Source organism: Hevea brasiliensis, chromosome 1 (assembly GCF_030052815.1).
Source record: "Hevea brasiliensis isolate MT/VB/25A 57/8 chromosome 1, ASM3005281v1, whole genome shotgun sequence".
NCBI lineage: Eukaryota > Viridiplantae > Streptophyta > Magnoliopsida > Malpighiales > Euphorbiaceae > Hevea > Hevea brasiliensis.
Window position 1 is genome coordinate 117,883,081 of NC_079493.1, and position 19,811 is coordinate 117,902,891.

A 19,811-nucleotide genomic window follows, 5' to 3' on the forward strand; every position below is an offset into this window, starting at 1 on the left:
ATATATTTTTTTAAAATATAAAAAATAAATATTAAATTATGTAAAATAATTCGAGCAACACCGTGGACAACATGACTAGTTACTAGTTAAGGGTAGGTGATTTTGGTTTCAATTCATAGATTGAGTCTTATTTTCAAATGAATTAGGATCATATATTTTTTAGATTGTATTTAATCACTATATAAAAAAAATAATTTTTAAATTAAATTATGCCAATCTTATTGATTTATAATTCATTTTAATCTATACAAAATTTAAAAGACTCATAAAATTGAAGGTTGAATTGAGGGTAATCTGGACAATTCAAATTACCCAATCCAAAACTAACCCATTTGAATTAACCTGATCCACTTAGATTTTAGCTTAAAAATTAAATTAATGAAAAGTAATATTTTGATCCGAGGAAATGTTTCATCCTTAGAAAAATTATAAATTTAATTGCTGTGTAATAATATCAAAAATAGAATAAAATTAAGATATTTAATGAAATTTAAAAAAAGTATACGGTGATTAAATCGATAAAATTTAACTGTATATAACTTATATGTTAGAATTGGGATAATTTTACTTTGAAAGTTTTTTTTAGGTGATTCTTAGAATATATTTAATAATTAGCCGAGTAAAAAGAAATAAAATAGAATATAAAATTACCTCCCATTAAGATGCTGCCACTGAAATCATTATAACTTATATCCAATGTTTCCAAAAGCTTCAGATTACCGAATGCTGAGGTGAAAATAAAAAATCATATTTGAGAACAATTTAAAATAAGACATTTAGATTTAAAGGCCAATAGTCAATTTTGCCTTCATATATTGGGTGTTATTTTCAAATGAACTAGGATATGATATTTTTAGATTGTAAATTAATTTAAACTATTTATTGAATCACTATATACATAAAAAAATTAAATTAAATTTATGCAAATCTTTGAAATGAGAGTTAATTATATATTTTGAATCCAAATTATAATTGTTTCATTTGAAAAATTAATTTAAAAATAAACTTTATTTATTTAACTTTTTTAGTCAAACTAATTTGGGTTCGTTAAGTTAAACTCAAATCGTGATTTCATATTGAGTCAGCAATTATCAAATAAAAGAGTTCATATTGGAGATCAAATAAAAATGGGTCATCTAGAAAGATTGTCAAATAACTAATTCTTGCCTTAGAATATATTTAATAAGTTGTCAAATAAAAGCAAATAAGAGAGGATATAAAGTTACCTTCCATTGAGATGCTGCCATTGAAATAATTATAACTCATATCCAATGTTTTCAAAAACTTCAGATTAGCGAATGCTGAGTTGAAAAAAAAAAAATTCATATTTGAGAACAATTAAAAATAGGACATAATTTAGATTTAAAGTCCAATAGTCAATTTTGCCTTCATATATTGGGTGTTATTTTCAAATGAACTAGGATATGATATTTTTAGATTGTAGATTAATTTAAATTATTTATTGAATCACTATATACGTAAAAAATAAAAAATAAATTTATGCGAATCTTTGAAATGAGAGTTAATTATATATTTTGAATCCAAATTATAATTGTTTCATTTGAAAAATTAATTGAAAAATAAACTTTATTTATTTAATTTTTTTAGTCAAACTAATTTGGGTTTATTAAGTTAAACTCAAATTGTAAGTTCATATTGAGTCAACAATTATCAAATAAAGGAGTTCATATTGGAGATCAAATAAAAATGAATCATTTAGAAAGATTGTAAGATAACTAATTCTTGCCTTATAATATATTTAATAAGTTGTCAATTAAAAGTAAATAAGACAGGATATAAAGTTAAATTCCATTCAGATGCTGCCATTGAAATGATTACCACTTATATCCAATATTTTCAAAAACTTTAGATTAGCGAATGCTGAGTTGAAAAAAAAAATCATATTTGAGAATAATTAAAAATAGGACATAATTTAGATTTAAAGTCCAATAGTCAAATTGGCCTTCATATTTGGGTCTTATTCTCAAATGTATTAGGATATGATATTTTCATATTGTAGATTAATTTGAACTACTTATTGAATCACTATATACATAAAAAAAATTGAATTAAATTCATGCCAATCTTTGAATTGAAAGTTAATTATATATTTTAAAACCAAATTACAATCGTTTAATTTGAAAAAATTAATTTAAAAATAAACTTTATTTATTTAATTTTTTAATCAAATTAATTTCGATTCATTAAGTTAAACTCAGATAGTCATTTTATATTGAGTCAATAATTATTAAATTAACCTTTAATTTTATATATCATATGAATGTGGATCATTTTAGACTGAGTGATACTCAAATTAAACAAATTTTAATATGAGATTCCCTAGAAATTAACATCTATAATTTGAAGTCCATAGAAATCAACTTTAGTTTCTACATAACTAATTCTTGCCTTAGAATTATTATTACACTATAATTAAATTGAAACAAATTATAACTTTACGATAAAAATAAAAATTAGTGGAAAATTTTGAAAGCATTAAAAAATAAATTTGCTATGGTACGTTTTGCCTAGAACAGTAAAATTTCTGTCTTTAATTTGGAAAGTTCAAATTTTCAACAAGCATAATTTCTTATTTGTAAGTCTTTAAAATGTATTAAAGAGGGGAAAAAGGAAAAAGGCATTTCAGATAACAAGTAGCAAGTTATTAAAATAAATAATAGTCTTTTTCATATAATTTTGTAATCTAAATAAAAAATTATAAATGAGAAAGAAATTTGAAATTTAATCACTTATATGATAGCTAGCAAACATATACAGTAATAATATATTAATAGTTATGTCGTTGCTCTTACTATAAATGTGTAGGTGAAGAAAAAAATTTATTAATATAAATTTATAATTTTTGTTAAATTTATTATAGTAACTGATTTATTTTTAATGCTTTTCTTCGTTAACTTTTATATATATTATATAGAGATTTCACTTGGGACCAATAGGTTTTATTATTATAATTAAATAATTATGTACTTCACCATTTAAAAAAAAAAAAAACATGACTTTTAAATCCACTGCTACTTGATGGACTTTTTTTTTTTTGGTCGAAATTGATGGACTAATTAAGAGCAACAAATTAATTAAGATAATATGCACGTACCTGCTGGGTGAATCCAACCATAAAACCAATTATCAGATAAATCAAGGCCGAGCAGTTCTTCAAAAGGATAAAACATGGAGAGATTTAGACTACAAATTTTATGATATGGAAATATGACCGCATCGAGGGAAAGATCAACGACACGCCGGGAGGTGGTATTGCACTTAACTCTATTCCAACCACAACAGTTGCTCATTCTATCTTCAACCCATGAATCAAGATCATCATCAAGCTCACAGTTTGATTTTAGGAAAGCCTTGAACTCCAGCAAACCTATCCTCTCTTTTTCCAAGCAAGCTCTGCATCCATTCATTTGAACGAAAATTATAACAAGAAGTACCCATAATGAAAACTTAAACAAGGGCCTTTCCATTTGAAACACAAATCACTTATTGCTAAGTCACTGATGAGGAGGGTATTCAATTTCTCAGTTTTGAGGTCCATCTCAGTTTCTTCTTATATACAAATGCCCAGAAAGAAAGTAAGTAGTGTTGACTTATGGAAGACTTTGAATTATTGATAACCGAATTAAGCAGCGAGCCAGTTTGCAATTGGGTAAGTATTAAAAAATGGAATATTTCAATTTAATAACTTAGTCTTAGCATTGATGTATAGGTTTTCTTTTAGTTAGGCAACCTATTGAATAGCTACTAATTAATTCATAAATGTTTTTTTCCTTAAAAAGAATAATTTTAAATACCAAATGTGTCTAATTGATCTTTTTTCACCGTTAAAGATTCCATTGTAAAAGCCTATAAATTACAAAACAGCAAAGCAAACATCCATAACAATAAAATTTACGTGGTTCATTATCTCAACATAGAGTTACATTTATAGACATGTCATCTTCCTCTATTTTCAAAGAAATCATCAATTACAAGCTTTTTATACGATCCATCATTCTAATTACATCCGAAAGAACCTCATTATATAACTGTTCATGGTAAATATATTAATTAGTTTCTCTTATTCTTCTCTATAAACAACCCAATATATTTACTATTTTAACTACATTATACATCATAAATGATGTCTTCAGTTACAATGGACAATAACATTTTTCTTTTGCAATATGCCCAAGGGCTAAGCTAGGAAATTTTCATTGGGAAGGCCAAACATAATACATAGATTATATATATATAATTTGTATTATACTAAAAAAATAAATATAAAGCCTATACAACTAACTATATGGCATAATAAAATAAGATCAAAAAATATAATAATGGTTAAAATTAAAGAGATGTAAAAAAATTAGATATTAGTAAAACAATAAAATAAAATATTGCTTATAAAAAAAAATAAAATAAACATGTTAATTAAAAATAAATATATATTTAAACTGATCCATCTAAAATTTGCATAAGAGTTGAGACTAATGAAATAAATGATTGAAAGGTAAACGAGAAAGAAGATAGAGAAAAAAATGTATCACAAAATGAGGGGGGAAACAAAAATTTAAAAGAAAAAAGTTGAAAAATCCAATCTGATTTTAGATTATGCAATAGGAAATTATTAGATTGGCTTGAATTTAATTTTCAAAAACAACTACCAATTAAATTTTAATTTGTAAATATAAAAGTATGAATATATTGAACTTTTATATTTATTTAATGACAACCAAGTAATTTTAATGTTTCAATTTAAATTATAATATATAAATTATAAATTATTAGGGTCAATAGAAAATTTAAGGGGCAATTGATGAAAAATAAAATTTGCTATACATATTTAAGATTTTTTTTTATAAATATGTAGGGAGATTAATAAAAAAATTTAGAAATTAATTAATTAAAAAATTAAATTTTAATATACCTATTAAAAATTTTTAAAAACCATTGAGGAGCCAAAACTACCCTTAATCTCCCTTAAGATCGAAGTCTCACTCCCTCCATGGAACTGCAATAAATAAGTGTTATTTTTGTCAATGGGCAAAATCTGCTTTTCTTAATGGGTAAGAGCACCTCTATAATAGGTAAAAGCTACTCTAGATAGGAAAAGCCTGCCTTTCTATAAATATTCCTATTTATTGTATTAGTTTTCTCAATCCTAATCTGATTAGGAGTTTTACTGAAGTTATAAATAATATTATAATAAGAATTCTACTATATATATAGGAAATACTTCTACATTCAATTAAATAACATTTATCTTACTCAAATTAGAAAAAAGTATATCTCCAAATAGTACTAATATTTTGATTCACAAATCTAACAGAATAACAAATAAAAAAAAAACAAAAGAAGTTTACTTATAACCATTATGAGTTTTCAAATTTTGTTTTAAATTTGATTTTAATATATTTTAATTAAAATAACTATTTTTTACAGCATATAAAAATAATATTTAAAAACAAAACATATTTAAACGTCAATTAAAAAAAAAATTCATAATCAAGAATGTAGGAAACATCCATTTGACAAATATATATATATATATATATATATATATATATATATATATAGACACACACACACACACCCGCCAAAGGAGAGTTTTAGGCCCAAGAACTAAATTCTAAACCCTGCAAATCTAGAAAACTCTCAAAATATATCATTTGAGCTAGAGCGTGAAAAAGGTGTTTAAATTCCTGAATTCTTTGATCATGTCCCAAGATTGCATTAGCAAGCTAATAATCAATCTATTGTGCGATTGCCTTCTTAAATACACATGCTTAACGTACTTGCTCGGTGTAGGCCAATGAAAAAAGATGGATCATATATATAAAGAAGTTTTAAAAAAAGAATTAAAGTAAGCAGTTATTCATTAAGTGCAATAACGCTAACTAGAAAAATTATAGGCATACTAGCTGTGGGCTTGAAATTCTTTTTAATTTTTGCAAGGAAAGAAGTTTTCTTTGAGTATGATGATTTTAAATTCTGGAGGACGTTAGAAATTATACAGTGTTAGTGTTAACCGTTGGCGTCGCATATAATGAAAATATATACCGATAATAAGCAAGCTAGCAATGGACTTGGAATTTTCTTAGTCCTTTGCAAGGAAATTAGTTTTCTTGCAAAGTGTGATAGTTTCAAATTCTGGAGGACGTTAGAAATTATACAGTGTTAAATGTTGGCATCACATATAATGAAAATATATACCAATAATAGGTGAGCTAGCAATGGACTTGGAATTTTCTTAGTCTTTTGCAAGAAAACAAGTTTTCTTTTGAGTGTGGTGGTTTTAAATTCTAGAGGACGTTAGAAATTATAAAGTGTTAACCATTCGCGTCACGTACAATGCAAATATGTACCAATAATAGGCGAGCTTGCAATGGACTTGGAATTTTCTTAGTCTTTTGCAAGGAAACAAGTTTTCTTTTGAGTGTGATGGTTTTAAATTCTGGAGGACTTTAACCGGTCACTCGATATAGGCCAGTGAAAGAATACATATATATATATATATATATATATACAGATATAGATATTATTGAATAATTGAATACAATTGCACCTAATATCAAATGTTAGAACACTAAAATTAAAATTGAAACGCTAAGATAAAATTGTAAATTGACAAAAAGATTTAGTGTTTGTTATCCAATTTCCCTATTATATTTTGTCATTAATATTTTTCTTTTGTCGTTATTACAATTTTCTCTTAAATTTAAAAAAAAAAAAGAAAGAAACTATGGAGTGTTAGCTGTTAGTATCAACTATAAGGAAAACAGAAGCAATAATAACCAAACTAGTAGTGGATTGGAATTTTTCTTATTCTTTACAAGGAAATAAGTTTTCTTTTTGAGAGTGATGGTTTTAAATTTTGAAGGACTTTAACCTAGTCATTCAGTGTAGGCTAATGAAAAAAAGGTGGATGACGAAGTTGTCTTATATATATGTATAACATTAAAATTTTTTGAAATTATGGATTGTTAACTGTTAGTGTTATAATGAAATCTTAACCAATAATAAACAAACTAGCAGTGGACTTGGAATTTTTTTATAGTCTTTGCAAGGAAACAAGTTTTCTTTTAAGTGTGATGGTTTTAAATTCTAAAGGACTTAGTCATTCGATGTAGACCAATAAAAGAAGGTGGACCGTGAAGTTGCTTAAAAGCTAATATATATATATATACACCAATTAGATACAATTGTATCCACTATCAAATGTTAGGATAACATAATCAAAATTAAAAGGCTAAGATAAAATTGTAAATTAGCGAAATGATTTAGTGTTTTTTCTTATCCAGTTGCCCTATTATATCTTGTCATCAATATTTTTCTTTCATCATTATTGCAATTTTCTCCTTAATTCTCAATAAATAAATAAACAAAATTTTTTAGAAACTATGGAGCATCAGCCATTAGCATCACCTATAATGAAAATTGAAGCAATAATAAGCAAACTAACAGTGGACTTAGAATTTTTTTTAGTCTTTGCAAGGACGGAATTTAAAGCAGGTTATTGTAAGCCAATGAAAGAAGGTGATCACGAAGTTGCCTGGAAAATTATATATATATATATATATATATATAACAATTAAATTTTTTTGAAATTATGGATTGTTAACTGTTATTGTCATAATGAAAACTTAACCAATAATAAACAAACTAACAGTGGACTTGGAATTTTTTTATAGTCTTTGCAAGGAAACAAGTTTTCTTTTAAGTGTGATGGTTTTAAATTCTAAAGGACTTAGTCATTCGATGTTAACCAATAAAAGAAGTTGGACCACGAAATTGCTTAAAAGCTATAATATATATATATATATATATATATATATATAACAATTAAATTTTTTTGAAATTATGGATTGTTAACTGTTATTGTCATAATGAAAACTTAACCAATAATAAACAAACTAACAGTGGACTTGGAATTTTTTTATAGTCTTTGCAAGGAAACAAGTTTTCTTTTAAGTGTGATGGTTTTAAATTCTAAAGGACTTAGTCATTCGATGTTAACCAATAAAAGAAGTTGGACCACGAAATTGCTTAAAAGCTATAATATATATATATATATATATACCAATTAGATACAATTGTATCCAATATCAAATGTTACGATAACATAATCAAAATTAAAAGGCTAAGATAAAATTGTAAATTAGCGAAATGATTTAGTATTTTTTTTTTATCCAGTTGCCCTATTATATCTTGTCATCAATATTTTTCTTTCATCATTATTGCAATTTTTCTCCTTAATTCTCAATAAATAAATAAATAAAATTTTTTAGAAACTATGGAGTATCAGCCATTAGCATCACCTATAATGAAAATTGAAGCAATAATAAGCAAACTAACAGTGGACTTAGAAATTTTTTTAGTCTTTACAAGGAAACAAGTTTTCCGTTGAGTGTAATCGGAATTTAAAGCAGGTTATTGTAAGCCAATGAAAGAAGGTGATCACGAAGTTGCCTGGAAAATTATATATATATATATATATATATATATATATATATATATATATATATATATATATATATATATATATAACAATAAAATTTTTTGAAATTATGGATTGTTAACTGTTATTGTCATAATGAAAGCTTAACCAATAATAAACAAACTAACAGTGGACTTGGAATTTTTTTATAGTCTTTGCAAGGAAACAAGTTTTCTTTTAAGTGTGATGGTTTTAAATTCTAAAAGACTTAGTCATTCGAAGTAGACCAATAAAAGAAGGTGGACCACAAAGTTGCTTAAAAGCTAATATATATATATATATATATATATATATATATATATATATATATATATATATACCAATTAGATACAATTACTCCCAATATCAAATGTTAGGATAATATAATCAAAATTGAAAGGCTAAGATAAAATTGTAAATTAGCAAAAAGATTTAGTTTTTTTTTTATCCAATTGCCCTATTATAGTTTGTCATCAATATTTTTCGTTCATCATTATTGCAATTTTTCTCCTCAATTCTCAAAAACTAAATAAACAAAATTTTTTAGAAACTATGGAGTATCAACAGTTAGCATCACCTATAATGAAAATTGAAGCAATAATAAGCAAACTAGCAGTGGACTTTGAATCTTTTTTAGTCTTTGCAAGGAAACAATTTTCTCTTGAGTGTGATCGAAATTTAAAGCCAGTGAATGTAGGCCAATGAAAGAAGGTGGATCACGAAGCGGCCTGAAATATATATATATATATATATATATATATGTTGTCCCAAAGAAAGTGACCAAGAGGAGGGTGAATTGGACACTTTAGACAATTTTTCAGTCCTTGCTCGAGACTTAATGAAAATTTGAAGCTTTGGACTTCTATGTATGTGTATAACTCTGTTTCTAGGATATAATTTAAGTAATCAATCAAGTTATGCACAAATACCAGCTCATGCACAAAATAATTACTTAATATCAAGTGTATTTTCTCACATAAAACTCAGAGTTTGCAAGTTTAATTGTTCAACCTCAGTATTAACTTAATAAAACAAATTCTCAACACATTCAATATATAATCAGAGAATCAAAGTGTTGAAAATTAAAGAGTTAAGGGAAGAAGAGAATTAAACACAATGTTTATAGTGGTTCGACTCTCTTAGCCTACATTCACTCTTCCCAAAGTCTCACTTTGAGAGTCACTCCACTATTTGATCTTTTCAACAGGCAATATTCAAAGCCTTTACAATCTCAGCAAGCTTCTCAGGTGCTTGAGAACCTTTACAACGTCTTTGCTTCCCATAAAAGACCACAAGCTTTACAAGGTGCTTGAAAACCTCCCACAAGCTTCACAAGGTGCTTGAAAACCTTCCACAAGTGTGTTCTCACACTCACAAAAGACCAATAGGTTTTGGAGTAGATGAAATCACTCTCAATAACTCTCGAATCTGAGAATTAAATGCTAAAAGATTGAGAGAGAAGATTTGTCACTCAAGCTCAAGAGTATTTGAATGAAAGCTTTAAAAATATCACAATAAATTCACAATGAATAAGAACACTTTCATTAGTTAGAATTGTAGTAAATGATGCCTTTTATAGGTGCTTTTTATTGTAAAAAACGTTTGCTTTTATCTTTGCTGTTAAGAATCCTGCCACTTCTCCTAAGGTGAGTAGGATCAACATTTTTGGCTTGTTTCTTCTTCTTCGGGGGTTCTGTTTCAAGTTTGGTTACTTGGATTTTTGGAGGAATGGGTAGTACTGATTTTCTGACTTGTGCTTCGGTTCTTCTAGGGCCATATTACATGGGTAAAGAGATGGTTGATTCAGGGACTAGTTGAGAGGCAGTAGGAACAGTGTTTGGTTGATCAGAGGATGGGTCTTGTAACTGCTCTTCTTTCTTTTTGTCAGCATCTTCCTTCTCCTCTTCTTGTCTTGAACTATTTCTGCGTTCACTTTTTCCTTTTTTACTGCTGCTGTTGCTTTTAGTATGAGATGAGGAGGATTCTCTTAATTTTTCTTTGTCGGGTCTTGTTCTGTTTCTGATGCCTCTTCTGCAGATTCTTCCTTCTCATCATTTTTCTCTACTTCTTTAACCTCAGCTAGCTTACTTTTTTCTTTTTCCTTTTCAGCAGCTTCTACATGCTCCTCTTCTTCTTCTTTCACTTTAGAAATTTTTACTCCACTTGGTCCAGCAGCCTTTGCATTGCTAGGACCAGCAGTACCCTGTAGGTAGCTTCCAAAATCTCCAAACTTCCCAAAAGATTTACCAAACAGCATTTGAGCCATCTTCTTCATGAACCATTCTTGTCTATCCAATATATTAATCAACATATCCATCTTTGCATTTTGCTCAGCCATAATTCCCTTCTGCAATTCATGAGATTTTTCTAAAATACTCAAGGTCAGTCCACTCATTTCTTTGATTTCCTTCATCATGTCCATATTTACTTTACTTATTTTCACAAAATCTGACATTTTCAGCTTCATTTTCTCTTTCTTCTTGGAGCTTTCCCCTTCATCTATCTTAGAACTTCTCTCTTTCAACTTGCTTATTGGGATGTCCGATTCTGTTTTAGAATTTGATTCTGATTCAGATTCAATCTCAATCTCAATCTCAGTATCTTCTTCTTGTTTTTTTTTTTCTCTTCTTTCTTACTCCTTTTCGTACCAACATCAGCCTTGAATATCTCCTTAATGGGGATAGGATTGCTAAACTTCTTTTCTTTGCTCAGATCAACTCCCATAGCTTGAAATACAAGAGTCAAAGGCATAGCATATGGCAACCTTCTATGCTTACTAGACTTAGCAATTACTTTAAAAATAAAAAATGGCAAATTAAATCTGATTTTGTTAACCAAGTGCCACATAATGCATAAATCAAGGCTATTTGCATATGAGTGACTACCACTTCTAGGATTGAGCAAATATCGAATGAAGGATTGTAGAATCCTAAAATTTTGAGGCACTAAACTGATATTGGTCATTTCATTTTCAGGTGTACCCTCCAGAAAAATTGACAATTGAAATGCCTTCTCATCATATCCTTCAAGCTTCCTAGAATCTTTGAAGGTTCCAATCCTATTTCCATCATTTGGTAGGTTCAAAATAGTGGCTAAGAAATCAATATCAACAATCTGACTTTTCTTCTTAACTTTCACACTAAGGCTTTCTCCTTTAACTCCTTCTTTCATACTCCCATAAAATTCTTGAATTAAATAAGGATAATAATATTCATTCAATTCAGAAAATTCCATCCAGCCTTGAAAAGTAAATAAATCTTCAAATTCATAAGGTAAGTCAGAAAATGAATCCCATTTAATGTACCTTGGCTTGAAAATATTTTGTTGCACAAAGGGTTTCGAAGCAGGGGCCTTCTCCATTTTCTTCTTTTTCTCGGAAGGCTCTGACCCAACAATACCCTTTCCCTTTCTTTTTTTTGCTCGTTCTGCCATTGTATCTGTTTCTTCATCACTGTTCTCAACTTCAGTTTCTTCTTCTCTTTCCTTTTCGGATCTGCCAGCGGCTTTCATGGCATCACCCATGAATTTTCGAGGTTTGGTAGCCACTTGTTTTACCCTTGCCATCGATTCTTAAAAAATTTCAGTGAGAAGTAACAGCTTGAGGAAGAACGGGATTTTACCGTTTAGGGATTTTGAGAAGGAAAATTGGGGATTTCTGGTTTTGAGAGAAATTTGGGGTTTCTAAGAGAGTGGAGAATCAACTTGCAGCAGAGAAATGAGGGAGTTTTAGATTGATTGAAGTGATATGTAGCAGTTACAAAAAAAATTTCAAATTTTGAAATTGTGTCTGATTTTCATGAAGAATAGAATTCCTTTTTGCTAAAATCAATTTTACCCTTTAAAGACATAAAAAGAGCATAACTATGCTTAGGGATATATTTGTCAAAAAAGATTATAAAGAGAGTAAAAATACCTGTTAGAAAGAAAGTAATTTTAAAATAGGCGCGTTTTCTCAAATGTACACAGAGGCAAAATTAGTTAACTAATTTTGAAACCCAGTTGGCTAAATATTATACAGGTATAAAACTAGACAACTGTAGTGAGAAAGTAGTTAACTAAAAACACATTTACGCAAAAAATAGCACTAACAACATATTTAACCAAATTATGCACCAAATTCATATCAAAAGCAGCAAATATCATTCAATAGCTTCACTCATGCCAAGTTCCCTTCTAATCCCACATAAGTTTTCCTCATTTAGTGGTTTTGTAAAAATATCTGTAAGTTGTTGTTCTGTAGGAACAAACTCTAACTCAATGTCACCGTTTTGAACATGATCTCTAATAAAGTGATGTCTAATTTCTATGTGCTTTGATCTAGAGTGTTGGACTAGATTTTTAGTTAGGTTGATGGCACTAATATCACACCTTATAGGAACATGATCAACCTTTATACCAAAATCTTCTAATTGTTGCTTCATCCATAGAATTTGAGCAACACAACTTCCTGCAGCAATGTATTCTGCTTCAGTAGTAGAAAGAGCTACAGAAGTTTGTTTCTTAATATGCGAAGACACTAAGGCATGACCTAGGAATTAGCAAGTACCCGAAGTACTCTTTCTATCCAATCTACTTCCAGAAAAGTCAGAATCAGTATATCCAATTAGATCAAATGTGTCGCATTTAGGATACCATAAACCAATTGAGTGTGTGCCAATGAGGTATTTGAAAATCCTTTTAACAGCAATTAGATGAGATTCCTTAGGACATGATTGAAACCGAGTACACAAACACACACTAAAATGAATGTCAAGTCTAGATGCAGTTAAATATAAAAGTGAGCCAATCATGCCTCTAAATAGCTTTTGATCAACATCTTTACCTTTTTCATCCTTTTCCAACTTGATGGTGGACCTCATAGGAGTTCCAATACTTTTCAAATCATCCATCTTGAATTTCTTTAGCATATCTTTGATGTACTTGGATTGATTAATGAAGATGCCACCATTGAGTTGCTTAATTTGTAATCCAAGGAAAAAGGTAAGTTCACCCATCATGCTTATCTCAAATTCATTTTGCATCATCTTAGAGAAGCTTTTGCATAGAGAAGCATTAGTAGCACCAAAAATAATGTCATCAACATAAATTTGAACAATAAGCATATCATGTTTGTATGTTTTTGTGAAGAGTGTATTGTCTACTTTTCCTCTTTGAAAACCATTATCTAAAAGGAACTTACTAAGCCTCTCATACCAAGCTCTAGGGGCTTGCTTGTCACACCCTACCCCTCTGTAAGGCGTAACATGATCCCGTAGTATACCTAATGAATTACCAACTCTATCTACTGATAACCCATTAAATACACTACAAGGGATTTTAAAAACTTTTCTTACTTCTTTTACAGTGGTGAGCACTATTTACAGGTGTTAAAAACCTTTTTGAGCTGAAATGATAAAACTAACACATTTGAATTATTTGGAATTTCTGTAAAAATTTTGGCAGAATGCCATCTGTATTTTGGATAAAACAGTTCTTCAGAAAACCTGTAAAAAGCACTTCAATAATTTTCCAAATCTCAACTCCAACATTTTTCTCAATACAACATATTTCTCAACTCAAATCCACAGTGATTTTTCAAAAGCTGAGATATAGGAAATATAATACAATTTTTACAAGTCAAAATAACTCATAATTATTTTACAACTTCAAGTTACAATTTGAATTTACAACTGCTCAAACCAAAACAATATGTACATACAGTGGTCATACATTACAGTACAAAATGCAAAAAGTGGTATACTCGTTATACAGAAAAATCTCTCATTGGAGGTACTAGCGACCTAGTCTGCTTACTGTCATCTGTCTACCTGCGACAGAAATAAAAAGCTATCGCTGAGACAATGTCTCAGTGGTGCACAACATTAACCAAATACAATTTTAAATCACAATTCATAAACCATATAATTAGTGGATACGTAATACCATAGTTAAATTTAAGACAATGAATGTCATAAGGAATTTGAACTCCAATTCACAAATTATCAAAATTCATAATAACACAATTTAGTCAAATAATTTAAGAATACCGTATTGCCAATTCATACACAATTTGATCAAATTACTGAATAACACAGTTTTTCCAGTCAATAACACAGTTTGATCAAATAACTGAATAATACCATTTTGCAAATCAATAACACAATTCGATCAAATAACTGAAGAATACAGTGTTGTCAATCTATAACACAATTTAGGTCATGACACAATTTTTTCACACATGCCGTGTTGTACACCACGACAAGACATACTCACCCCAATAATCGAAATCAATGAGGGAGGAAGCTAGCTGAATAATGAGTACTCATCCACACTCACCTTAGACTGGGAAGTCAAAGAGGGAGGAACATAATCATACTCACCCCAGACTGATAAGTCAAAGAGGGAGGAATATATCACACTCACCCCATTAATGGAGGAGGAACATAGTAACAGTGTCATGCCAATTGTGAATCAAAACAATTCCAAACATTTTAGTCAAATGATCCGTAAGAATCCAATAAATTTCCAAAGTTATAATTTCATTCACAAAATGGCAACACAATTCGTAATTCACTTCAATTTCCACAAAAACCATTTACAGTGCTTTTCAATTAATAAGTATCCATCAAATACCATTCAAACAGTTTTTCACAGTTTCAAATCATTTACAATGCTTTTCAAGCAATAAACATCCATTCAAGTACCTTTCCACAATTTAAAACAATAATATACAAGTAGTCATAATTTATTTCAATTGAAAATAATTCAAAAGAAATAAATATTGTGCACAAACACAATTTAAAACAATAATGTACAATAGTCATAATTCATTTCAATTGAAAAATTCAAAAGGAATAGCCGTTGTGCACAAACCTCTAATATTTGTCTCCTGGTCTGGACTCAGTGTTTCCTTCCCTTTTCCTGAGTCTTTGGTAACTGAGAAACACAATTTGAAGTGTTTCAGTGCTAAATTAATTTGTCTCTAATGATAATGTTCGATAAGTAATTCACTGAAAGCTATTATTTGCTTAATCACCTAATATACCGACCCTCGATACGTTCTAGGTAAATTAGGTTTTAGTGTCATTAATATGTCACATTCGATAGGGTTTTAGGTTGGTACATTTTACCAAACTCATTTCCTCATTTAGTGCATTTTAATGCAACTTGCTGGATTCCGGGATACTAGTTTGACCTAGCCGGACGACCTAGTTCCCTCAGTTTTTGGGTTTCGGTCAAAACTACAAACTTGTAGATCTATGTCTTATTGCACGCGGGGCAAAATTTTAGGTCATTCTGAGTTAAGTAGACCAAGTTATGGTCATTATACTATTGCTGGTCAAATGGCATCAAATTAGGTCAATTTTAGGTCAATTTGGTCAACTCTGGTTCGGCCAGTTTTTGGACCCGAACTTGTGCAAGCTGTTTGACTTGCTTATGGCCATTTCTGGGTTTTGGTGTCTTCATAAGACTTGTAGGTATGGGTCTTAACTATTCATGGTTAAAATTTCAGGTCAATTGGACCTGTTTTGAGTGAGTTATGGCCTAAACACTAACTGCTGCCCAGTTAGTCAATTTTCAGGTTTCACTTGCACTTAATCCGAATTGGTCATTTTTTTATGTCACTTTGCAAGCAGAATTTTGGTATGCTTTCTCAATGAAAGTTGGCACATTTTGTGCCTAGTTTCACCTCCAATTGGTCTCATACCAATTGAGGTTACTCATTTAAACTTATTAACTAAAATGCATACTGCCCTTAACTACCTTACTTAAACATGCATCAATTACACACTTACATTACTATATGTTCACCTCCCTACCAATCTGTTTTGGTACATTACCAAAACTATATACCACTTTACATTAACATCACTTTGGGCAGATTACAATTATCCTCAACACACCAAATATAACTCTAATTCCCAAAGTCCAAATACCATTACACATACACATAAACATTACTAGTTTTTTTACATACACTTTACACAACAAATTCATATACATATCCATCAATTCTCAAGGTCAATATTCTGCCCATATCTTCATGAAAACATACACTTATCCAAGAATCTCAAGGCTGCCGAAAACTTCCTCAACACCAAAGTATCCTACAATTCATCAATTTCCATCCAAGTGCAAAAATCACCATATACATATGTAATAATTTACTAGGATATTAAATCACCATAACCAACATAATTTCTCATCAATATATGTACAATTATTTCATCAAATACATAACTCCATGGCTGTCCAAAATGAACATCTCAATAACTCTTCAAACCTAAAAATTTTCTTCACAAAACCAACACCCATAACATGTACACAAGGTTTAACAAAGCAATCTTCAAAAATGTAAACTTACCTTATGGTTGGAACTTGCCAAACCTTGATTAAACTTCTTAAATTTGGTATCAAGCTCTTCCTTATGATGTGTAGACAAACTTTCATGAAGAAATCTAAGTGAATAGAGGTGAAATGAGAGGTTAGATGAAGCTTGAATGAAAACGGCCATGGTGGTTTCTTCACTTCTTCAATTCGGCAATGTTGAGAGAATTGGAGAAGATGAAGATTCTGATGGTGTAATGGAATTACAGCTGCCCCATTTTGCTTTTAGTGTATTCATTAGTGGCCCACTCACACAATTTAATCATTTAATAAGTTAAATTCCCACTTATTCCACATTAAACCCTTAATTCTTACTATTTACTTTAGGTACCACCAAATTAATTTTTCATTTTATTTTCTAAGTGTAATATTATTTATTTTTAATGAACATTTAGGTCAAAAGACAATTCGGGATGTCAAATGACCATAATGCCCCTGTTCGGATTGCATTCCCGATTTTTCGGTAACACCGGGTTTTGTCCGTTTTTCGATTTCTCACTTTTCTTTGTACTAATTATTTAATTTTTCTTTGATATTTCTAATGATATTTATACTTCAATAAATATTTATTGGAGTCCTAAAAATATTTTCCAGGGTTCCCCGCAGTTCAGGGCTAGTCAACGGTCCACGCCGTGACTTCCCGGTGCGGTCACCCATCGCTAGGATTCTCGGCTCGCTTAACTTGGTTACATTTCTTTGCTATTATTTTTCCTTTGTTTTTCTTGTATTTTCTTTTCTTGTATTTCATTATTTTATGTCTCCTCACTCATATTGAAGTGTAGTTCTAGGCATCCTAGCTGTCCGGACAGCACTGGTCACCGGAACAGTAGAACGCACTACCGAACTTAGGGGTGTTACAATTCTCCCCCCCTTAAAATAAATTTCGTCCACGAAATTTTACTCAATAGCCATCTTACAATAGTCATACGTTTATTCTCTTCTTTCTATACGATTGTATAATCTTCTTTTCCTCAAATTTGTATAAGACTTTTAACAATCTAATACAACATTTAATTTGTTTGTATAACACCAATCTCCTCTTACTATTGTGCTGTCTAATATTTCAGTTCATGTTCCTTCTTGAATGACCCTTGAGGTCATGTTAGAATGATTTATCTAGTCGTTAGTCCTCTGACCATTCTAGTCAATAGTCTTCCTCATTCGTAATATTTCTTTTTTATATATGAATCAACTGTTCAAATCTCTACTTCCATAACTCTTTTTTTTATCTGTCAATATTCTATAACTTACTTCCTTTTGTACTGAACTATAACCTTTCGATATTCTAACTTTTGAGTTTTAGATCCCTAAGTAGGATTTTCAAACTTATTTCCAACAATTAAATTCTGTCATGGCATAACTATACCAAAACAGATGCCGTTGGCAACTATTCTTATCTAGGTGTACTATCGGGTAGTACGTAGCTCTACACAATAATCTCAAGTCAGTACTATAATCTGTAGCTTACAGTATAAACATCAAGAACATTGCATAGTTACTACGATACATCCCAATAGATCAAATTTTTCGATATTTTATCCTTTTCGAATTTACTGATATTCGAATCTTATTCTGGTTACAATATCCATTAGCAATTTCTAACAGTAACCTCCTTGCCCTCATCTAGAGCAATTCCAATCCTGCATCTTACTTTCTTGCCTTACATTAAGTAGGCTCGCCTATTAGCTTTATAATTTATGGTGTGTTAGAAGATACTTTTCGCCGATAAACTCTTCCAAAACTAATTTCACTTATTATCACAATCCTTATCTTAAGGACTAATCACTAATGCATCAAAATTTATTCCCCTGTAAAGGAATAACAACAGAACATGTAGTTCTAACACTAACATAAAAGTATGCTCCAGGTCAAACAATACATATATATATATCTTAGTTGCTAATTGAGAAAGTACCAGCAATAATGTCAAAAGTCTCAGCCTCTTCTCTCTGCCGTATAGCGTATACTCCAGCTGTAGCATCACCTTGTTCTGGCTGATTCACAGTACTTTGACTTCTAAGTGTACTGCCCCTACCTCTACCTCTACCTCTACTAACTGATGGTGAACTCTTTGGGGTAGAAACTTGGGTTGATCCCTTTGGTGTAGTAAATGATCCAGAACGACCTGGATTTACATAATCCCTAGCAAAATGGCCAGTCTCTCCACAGTTAAAACATGCTCCTACGGCTCTATAACATACCCCACTATGTGGTTTACCACAAGTTTCACAAAGTCGATCTGACAGCGCATTCCTGGGTTTCTGTTGAGTTTGCTGATCGGATCGAGGTGGTTTCTGTCCAAAAGATCTATCTCTACCGGACTTCTTACTATCTCTGTTGTATCCCCCAAAGTTTTTTCTCTTTCCAGTAAAACCACTAGAACTTTGTTCTACTGACTTTCGCTCTTTTTCTGTCTTCTCTGATTTCTTTTTCTCAGGAGCCACTTCAGATTCAATTCTTTCTAATTCTAGTGCTTGAGAAATAAGTTCAGAGAAGTTGTTATGTTTGAATCCGACCACTTGTAATCTGATACTAGGCTTCAAGCCGGTTTCAAACCTCTTACATCTCTCCCTACTGGTAGAAAGTAGACTTACTGCATAATGGCTTAGGCGGAAAAATTCCCTTTCATATTCAGCCACCGATCTACTCCCCTGTTTCAGACTTAGGAACTCTTGCAGTTTCTGATCTACATAAGCATCAGGGACATACTTTTGTCTGAATTCCCTGAGAAAGTCACTCCAGGTTAGCACTGCAAGTTCTACCAGACTATGGGGAATAGTTTTCCACCAGTCATAAGCATCCCCCTATAGCAAAGATACTGAGTATTCAAATCTAAGCTCCTCTATGCAATGCAGTTTCTTGAATACCCTATCCATCCTCTCTAACCACTGTTCAGCTTCTAGAGGATCTACTGTCCCTTTGAACTCTGTAGCCCCATATTTCATCAATTTGTCATATTGTCTAG

The 19,811-nt window shown here is 30.2% G+C and overlaps 1 protein-coding gene across 2 annotated transcripts in view; it reads right to left on the reverse strand.

The window, feature by feature from the left end:
* The window catches only part of LOC110648563 (receptor like protein 21-like), a 152,136-nt gene that overhangs the window by 94,450 nt on the left and 37,875 nt on the right, over positions 1-19,811 (reverse strand). Inside the window, exons 1-3 of one of the 2 annotated variants that reach the window (XM_058148649.1) lie at positions 3,116-3,570; positions 1,227-1,301; positions 652-726 (exon numbers count right to left, since the gene is read on the reverse strand). In XM_058148649.1, coding sequence (XP_058004632.1) covers positions 652-726; positions 1,227-1,301; positions 3,116-3,488 — 523 coding nt within the window. In that variant the 5' untranslated portion in view covers positions 3,489-3,570. Of the gene's footprint in view, positions 1-651; positions 727-1,226; positions 1,302-3,115; positions 3,571-19,811 lie in introns of those variants that run through there. The other variant, XM_058148633.1, reaches the window with a different exon arrangement.